Source organism: Oncorhynchus gorbuscha, linkage group LG22 (assembly GCF_021184085.1).
Source record: "Oncorhynchus gorbuscha isolate QuinsamMale2020 ecotype Even-year linkage group LG22, OgorEven_v1.0, whole genome shotgun sequence".
Lineage (NCBI taxonomy): Eukaryota > Metazoa > Chordata > Actinopteri > Salmoniformes > Salmonidae > Oncorhynchus > Oncorhynchus gorbuscha.
The window spans coordinates 18,009,524-18,018,314 of record NC_060194.1 but is presented as its reverse complement, the minus strand read 5'-3'; the positions used below and the strand labels follow the sequence as shown (position 1 = coordinate 18,018,314).

General features: G+C 38.3%; 1 protein-coding gene across 18 annotated transcripts in view; it reads right to left on the bottom strand.

Moving 5' to 3' along the window:
- Positions 1–6,388: 6,388 nt before the first annotated feature.
- Positions 6,389–8,791, bottom strand: part of LOC124009715 (disco-interacting protein 2 homolog C) — a 257,605-nt gene continuing 255,202 nt past the window's right edge. For all 18 annotated transcript variants that reach the window (XM_046321805.1, XM_046321811.1, XM_046321808.1 and 15 more), the window contains one exon: positions 6,389–8,464. In XM_046321805.1, the coding sequence (XP_046177761.1) occupies positions 8,212–8,464 (253 nt within the window). In that variant the 3' untranslated portion in view covers positions 6,389–8,211. The remainder of the gene's footprint in view (positions 8,465–8,791) is intronic.

Here is an 8,791-nt window from a genome sequence, read left to right as displayed (position 1 = left end):
TCTGGACCGAATATATGCGGGGAAAAAGTTATTTTCATTTTATTTCAGTACTTTATTTAATATACCCAGTGTATCGATTTTAAAAATACATATATTATCAAGAGCATGGCTCGAATGATTGTTTTTTATTTTATTTTTATGAAGTGCTAATTTGACCTATGTTGCAGAATGTGTTATTTAAGTGTCTAGTAATAGATGAACATTAACTGAAAACATTTTATTACCTGCATTTTTTTTTCACTTTTCTTACTGTTAATGTTTAACAATGAATATTACAGTCTATCTTATACCGTAAGTACAATTGCAGCGTTGAATAAGCTCTGCTTTCATACAGAAAATATTTTTTTAAATGCTGAAAATCATGAGAAACAAAATGTAATTGTGAAAAAAGGAAATGATCCATACATTGTTTTGCATGATTTTATCATGAACATATTTTGGTAAATAGCACCTTTTTATTGTTTTTATCCATTTTCAAGTCTCTTAAACGTCGTTGGGAACAGGGTTATGAAGTCAGCTATAAAGATGTTGACAAATCTTCCCTTTTTTATTATGCACATTTTGAATATACTGTCATTTTTATGAATTAAAGAAAAAGTTATACATTTCTTGGGAATATATAGCAATCTTCACTGAGCTGGATCTTAGAGAGGTTCCTTCATAATTTGACCGTTTGCACATTTAATTTCATGACCCAAATGCTTTGTAATATTGCCAAAAATGACATTTGTTAAACCGTATCTGAAGAGAAAGTGCGTGCTGTTTTTTCCCCTCTTGTTTATGGTTGGCACCAGTGCCATGGTTATTGTGATGTTCACTGTAAGTACGGTTTTAGAATGCTCAGTGACTAGTTAGACATTCACTGCTTATGCTGTTGGTGGCCAGTGCCTGTTTTTTTCAAAACTATCCTCATATTCTGAGTGAAGAGATGTGCATGTTGATTAGTTCCACATTTTTATTACTAGAAAAATAACAAGCTTGCAAAGTATCTTGGTTTCCCCATAGACAATGAATACGGATGGACCAATATAAAATATGCAAATATCAACGGTGATCAGGCTTATCTTTTAGTACTTTGTATTTTTTCTTACTGGAGTCTGAATAGTGTTATCCTTTGCTTAACTTGTCTTGGATCATTTCTTAAAGGGTAATGTAATTGCCAATTTTATTTAGAACAGAAGTACTAACCAAGAGGCTACTTGGGAAGTCAGCCATTATTGTAAGTCCATGTGGCTGTTTCCTTAGTTATGAAGAGCTGACTGAACAGAGGAAAGGTCATCCCCTGCATTCATTTTGCCTAGTTTTGGACACCCGGTTTTCAATGATGGCAACTCTCGCTCTTCCGTTAGCTCCGACAAAGTGTATCACTTTTCAGAGCTAACACAATTTTTTTGTATTCGTTCGAACACGATGACAAATAATGGCGTAGACTATTTCTTTTCAATCTCTTTTTCTCGTACCCTAACCCATAGTCTGTTTTGTTGTTTTTCAATCAGAGAAGCAGTGTAATGTTTTAGAAGTAATGAACAAACTGCCTGATTTGCCACATGTAATCATGTTGTGTTTAATCCTGATACACTTCCTCAGGAGACTGAACAGAATCCTGATGCCCTGCACGAATGCCACAACCTTTCCCTCCCTGTCTCATGGTGTTAACAAAATCATATTCTGTTTGTCATGGTTGCACATGTAAATAAACTGGTTCCTTTACACCATGTCATTCTAATGCGATTAAAGGCGACACACACTGATGGTGCATTCTAATGGAAGTTATTAACAATGCTGAGGTTTGCAAGTAGTTCACCATTGGCACGCTGCAGGCAGTAGTTAACTCATCTGCCCTCTATTAGTAAGGCTAAGAGAGAGGACCAATGTAATTGGGAATCAGATTAAGCTGTTGATATGTTGCCTTGAAAACCAGTAGACCCCTGCAGTTCTTCTTAATTGGTCAACTGTTTATCTATTACTGAGGTGAGTATCACTGTCCAGACCTCAACCACTCCCCTTAACACAAATGTTTGGTCTTCATTGTTTCGGAAAGTGTTGTTGCATAGGAGTTAAATCCGATCTGATAATTGTATTGTTTACTGATAGAGGATGTATTTGTCCATCCCTGTATTAATTAGTTATTTCCCTTTGTGGAAATATTTTGATGTCATTCACGTTTTAAAGTATTTCTGGAAACTTGCATGAGTACGATGTGCATATTATGTTCCTTTTTTTCTCTCATTTTAAAAGAGCGTCGTACTTCCTGAAAATGATGCAATATGACAATTATATTTTCCCTTCAAATTGCATTCTAGCAAATTCTCACTTTTCTGTCGAGAAAAGGGTAACGTCTCACACACGACTACATCTAAAACCTCCCCCCCTGTCCAGATGTACACTGTTAATCGTGGCTTAAAGGTCGACATTGGGCACGAAAAATGGTCCGTCTCGTTCTCAATTTTCGAACAGAAATGGGGTGTACTTTGTGGTTAATCGACGTCATTCCAACGTAGCTAGTTCGTTAGCTAAACTTGTCACTAGCCAATAACCTATCCAGTATGTGTTGACGTCATTTCATAGGATTTTTTTTTAGACCAGAAGCTGTAGACGTCGGTAAGACTTGGCATTTCTGAGGCCAAACAATTTTGAACGTGCATTGATCAGTTATACAGTTTTAAAGTGTTTATTTTTGTCCAAGGTCGACCTTTAAAATGTTCTATGCTACTGGCATTTTAACGCATTAGCTAGCAATATGTATATACATATATTCTATGTGCTAACATGGAGAATAAATGTATTAAAGTTCCTGTAGTTGAATATTCATTTATGTCCATCTGAGGGTATTTTAGGGCTCTATTCAAGCTATCACTGAAGCGTTACAGATTGAGTGGTTAGAAATGTACAGGTAATTTCTGATTGAGCCAACATATTGCTGGGTGTAAGGTGAATGCAGTCTTCGCTGATGCGGGAACATTGCCTTTCAATTTCAATAACGCTGAACTTCCATGATATGGATTGAAGTAACTGGTCAAAAGTAGTTCACTAAATGAATAAATGGGTGCCATTTGGGTTGAAACCTGAGAAATATCTCAAAAGTTTTCAGGGTAAGACAGAAAAATAGTTTTCTTGAACTTAAGTACTTTTTGGATCAGTAAAACAATATTTGCTGCGCAAAAAAAACACATTTTCAAACATACTTTTTCTCATTGTTTGCCTTACCATAGGCTAGGATTCAATCCGATCAATGGTAGATCCCTGTAAGTGTGCTTGACATTTACAGGTCATTTTCAATTGAACCGACATGCATGTTTACCGTGAAAGCGGAAACATTGCCGAAAAGGCAATCCGGTTAAATCCCGGCCCTATTCTTGAAAAAGGCAGGTAGTGTCAACACTAAATTAATGGTTGTGATTATAGGATGTGAAAAACATTAATTCCATATAGCCAACGTTGGGGAAAATGAGAGTTCGCCAAAGACATGAAGATGATTCAAATAGGTCATTTGTTTCGCTTTCACCGCGATGAAAGACTTTGGGCTGGATTCATTCCATATCGAGAAAGATCCTCGTAAAACATTTTAATGTAATTTCCTATTGAGCCGACATATGCAGCGTTTACCGTGAATGCGGACACGAACATCGCCTTTAAACTGAATTCAAACTAACGCAGCCCTTCCTCGCACTTGAATGAACCTACGCAAGCTTGATCAGTTTCCCAAACAGTCTCCTAACACGGAACCCAGACTGGCTGCGCGTGCGTCATCGTGCATAAATATATTTTGTCCCCCCACACCAAACGCGATCACGACACGCAGGTTAATTAAATATGAAAACAAACTCTGAACCAATTACATTAATTTGGGGACAGGTCGAATAGCATTAAGTTTATGGCAATTTAGCTAGAAAATTTGTCCTAGAATATAAACAGAGTTATTTTACCTGAAATGCACGGAGGTCCTCTACTCAGACAATTAATCCACACATAAAACGATCAACTGAATAATTTCTAGTCATCTCTCTTCCTTCCAGGCTTTTCCTTCTCTTGATTTTATATTGCGAGTGAAGAGATGGGAGAAGCAGGACTTGCAGCTCGATCTGCGTCAGAAATAGAACTGATTTATTTTTTAGCCCTTGGCAACGCAGACACTCCTTGGTGTGCATGAGCAGTGTGGGTGCAATAATTTAATAATATATATTTCTAAATGTATTTTGCGATGCGAGCGGTGTAGTCGGCCTGTAACACCCTGACTACACCGCTCGCGCCAATACATTTAGAAATCTATAATCTTCAATTATTGCACCTGTAACGGATGTGAAACGGCTAGCTTAGCGGTGTGCGCTAAATAGCGTTTCAATCGGTTACGTCACTTGCTCTGAGACCTTGAAGTAGTAGTTCCCCTTGCTCTGCAAGGGCCGCGGTTCTTGTGGAGCGATGGGTAACGATGCTTCAAGGGTGAATGTTGTCGTTGTGTGCAGAAGGTCCCTGGTTCGGGGACAGTTTAAAATTATACTGTTACACACCCACACTGCTGACATGCGCCAACGAACGTCTGCGTTGCCAAGGCCTAAAATAGGAGTCAAGTTCTATTTGTGAAGCAGATCTCGCAGCAAATCCTGCCTCCCATCTCCTCATGCCTCTCTCATCTCCTCACTCCCACATTGCTTTTAAAAGCTGCAATATAATAAAATCCCAGCTTTAATTGTATTTGTTTTCAGCCACCAACAGTATTTACATTTAACCATGCAAACTTGCTCACAAGTGAGTTCTAGATTTCCAATCCAGCTGTTTTCTTCATACCGAAAAATGTTTTATTTGAAGATATTCCCAAACATGTAGATACAGTAGGCCTAAGACTTTATGGAAATAAATTAACGGAATAACCACTAAAAGCAAACATGTAAACCTATTCCCAAAATTAGGACTTCATTACAAAAATATGTCAAAATCCCAAATATAAGGAGCCTATTTAAATCTGTCAAAATATACTACATGAATTAGAAAGACTATATTGTGCTACTTCCATTAAATGCTCCAATGTGCAAACACTGAAATAGTTATTCTTGTAACTTATACCATGACATTGTTGAATACTTGTTTCTGATTGGCTTGAAGGGCATTCTAGAGCGTGCATTATTTCCCTATTACGCATGGTATAATTCAATGGCTGTAGTTCATTACATGTTCTATGTTTGATCTGCTTTTAAAAGCAAAAGTTGAATTTAAAACATTATTTCCCATTGTTAAATCGATTTTCATAACAGCAAGCTAGGACTGATGGTTTGTTAGCTAACGAGCAAGTATGTTTGTTTGGTTACTACTACTACTACTACCTACTTGCTAGCTACTTCAGTGGATGTTGAAACATTTGTACCTGCAAATTAACACATTTTTGCAGTGGTATAAAAAGGGATAATCAACATGAGGCTCTTCATTCTCTGGAAAATAATGCAACGCCACTAGCACATTGTGCTCATCGTTCTAGAACACACAGCCCCTTGATTATCCCTTACATATTTCACTACACTCAAACAAATATATGCATGTATGAAAGTTGCCATAGTTGATGGATTTTGTAATACATTTTGAAAACCGTAATACACATCTTCAGATTAGATTTTCATATGGGTAGACCTGTGTAAACCTTTTCACAATAGGAATGGCTCAGATCTCTTTAATGAAAGCCACCAAATATCAGCAGTGTACCAGATGAATTTGCAACAAGTAGATATACAGCACTGCGACAAGTATAGGATGGGACAATTATCATTTTTCAATGAACAGCTATGAAACAGTATAAACGCGTGTCTCAACCGAGGGCTATGAGCTTAGCACACACTCATCTGTTACTTTGTAAATCTCTAGAAACGGTTCACTGTAATGTTTGTGAGTAGAATGTATTGCCTCGGTTGAGATAAGCCTTTCAAAATATAACAAGTGGCAAAACATTAAATAGTTCCGATGTGCACAGACTGCGCTGTTGAGGCTGGCTGACTCAGTATTTGTTATTTCGCATCAGTCAGTCTAGGTTAAATATCTTTTTAAAGTCGTAATAGAGCAAACTGATTGATTGATGGCTTTGATTCATGATACATTATACGACCATGGAAGATATGGAAAACTTGCTATGTAATGTGTGTATGAACAAAGTCAACAAAACCCAAAATCTCATTGGTAACATATCAAATATGCTTGGGCATATGATAGAATTACATTGAGATGCAACCTCAAACAGCAGTTAGGTAGCCTAGCAGTTAAGAGCGTTGGGCCCATAACCAAAAGGTCGCTGGTTTGAATCCCGAGCCGACCAGTTAACATCTGTCAATGTGCCCTTTAGCTGGGCACTTAACCCTAATTGCTCTGCTAAAATTTAAACACTGTGTACTGCTGCAATAAACAAACATTTTATAGTCAAAATCATTGAAATATTTATTTAATTCAAAGACTTATCCCAACTCAGTTCAGACATTTTTTGATTTAAAAAAAAAGTCAGGGTCATTCTTGCCAATAAAAAGAATGCTGTGTAGATACTAGAAAGTGCTTTTAAAGATTCTAATGTGTTGAACTAAAACATTCTTAGCCATGAACTTTACCATCAAATCATGTATGTTTCCACACAGATTTAAGGTTTCACTCTCCCCCAAAACTGCTCTTCCACATTATGATAGTTGCCTCAGGATTTATTCCTCTAAAGGGTTTCCGTAAAAGTGTTGTCTTGTAATTTTCCCCTCTGACATCAATATAGGAGCCCTGATTGGTCTCTCAATGTAAAAATATTAAGGACTAAACTTTTTATTAAATTCTGGTGAAGATCTCCAACCTGTTGTTTCAGAAACAAGTGTTTGACATGCCAGCACAAAGACATACTCATCATCACTCCCGCCGGAGGCGTTTCTACCATCATCCTTCTCACAGACATTTCTCAAAAAGTGCTTTTGATCCTTTCAGAGCTGTTTATCTCTGAAATGCAGTACTGCATGATGTCTGACGTACACAGAGCTGAACATGTTGAGTTGTTTGAAGGACATAAAAGGGGATGACTATAAGGATTCAGACTGTCCTCTCAATAACTGCACACATTTTCCTTGGTGAATCCTAGGTCTTTTTAATTAATATAGATCTATATTTGATATACTTGATGTGATACTAGTATTCACTCAAGATAATACAATGCTTTGTTTTTATATTAGCAAATATTCAAGATTAAAACATTCTTGAATGTCCTCTCTCATATACTTCTAAAGTGAACAAAATAAATTAAAATCAGTTTTTGTACATACTTACATGATATGAAATAACATAGTGTTTTCCTTCAATTGAAGTATAATGATATTGAACAAGACAACTGAGTAAAAGGCTGCTGTAGTTGAAATAATCACACTGGTTTCTCACTGGTTTCTCACTGGTTTCTCACTGGTTTCTCACTGGTTTCCCACTGGTTTCTCACTGGTTTCTCACTGGTTTCCCACTGGTTTCTCACTGGTTTCTCACTGGTTTCTCACTGGTTTCTCACTGGTTTCTCACTGGTTTCCCACTGGTTTCTCACTGGTTTCCCTTGTAGTTGGGACAGTTGTCACAAAAAAATAAATGTTAGCACAGAACTAAAAACGTAGTTGGTAAAAAAAACAAAAATAAAACAATATGTTTTACCTCATATTGTAAAGTTCAAGCACAAACTTGATATGTCCTGTATCAAAACATATCTGTATTTGTAATGACTGATATAAAAAAAGGTCAACATAAAATACCATTTGCCACAGCGTGTAAATATTCTTTAAAAATACCCTGACCTCTTAGAGGGCAGATAAAAAACAACAAGCGACTTCAGCAATACGCAACATGAAAATATATACACACTTAAAGCAATAACCAAAAAAGCTCAAATCTAATCAACTAGACTGGCACTCTCCCATCATCGACACACAGAGCTCCTTCCATTCCAATCTTTCACCACACTAACCAGTCTCCTGTTCCTGACAATTCTAGGCGTTTTTGTTTTGAACTAGCGGCAACGTCCCACAAACTAGGCGAGCGCCTGGATCCAGGACTCACGTCCTCTCCCCCTCCTCAGAGACCAGAGGTCCTCTCTCCCCCTCCTCAGAGACCAGAGGTCCTCTCTCCCCCTCCTCAGAGACCAGAGGTCCTGTTGCATTGCAGTATGTACATAAAGCTCGGCCCGTCGGTTCAAGGCCTTGTCTATGGTCTAGTAGGTCTCCAGCTGGCAGGCTACATGTTATAAGCCACGTAGATGGGGTCCAGCTGGTCGGCCAGGAAGCCGTCCCGGAGGTGCATCCTCTGCTTCTCCCCCCGGGAGTTGATGGGGATGACCCCAATGTCCACCACCACCACCACCCCCACGATCAGGTAGTGTTCCTCCAGAACCACGTTGGTCACCAGGGGCACCAGGTCCAGGGCCTCCTGCTCCGACCCATCCAGCTCCACCACCACCACCAGGAGGTTGGTCCACGTAAACACCGCACTGCAAGGGAGAGACAGACAGGTAGTCAGGTTCAGTCAGGTTAAACAACATGAGCTACTGGTCTGAACCATCCAGCTCCAACACCAGGAGGTTGATACATGTGAACACTGCAACAACAAACCGTATAAGTAGGTACTGTGCATGTTGTAAGTTAGCTACTCTGCCATTTCAACAAACAGTAAGTCAATCTAGGGCATTTCAACTGGTCACCATTAACAACTTGTAATTGAACATAATCAGCTTGATATTTGAACAGAAAATCATTTGGTAAAATGCCCCTACTGCATGCGTTTGTCCTGATTCGATATATACAATAGGCTGATCAGA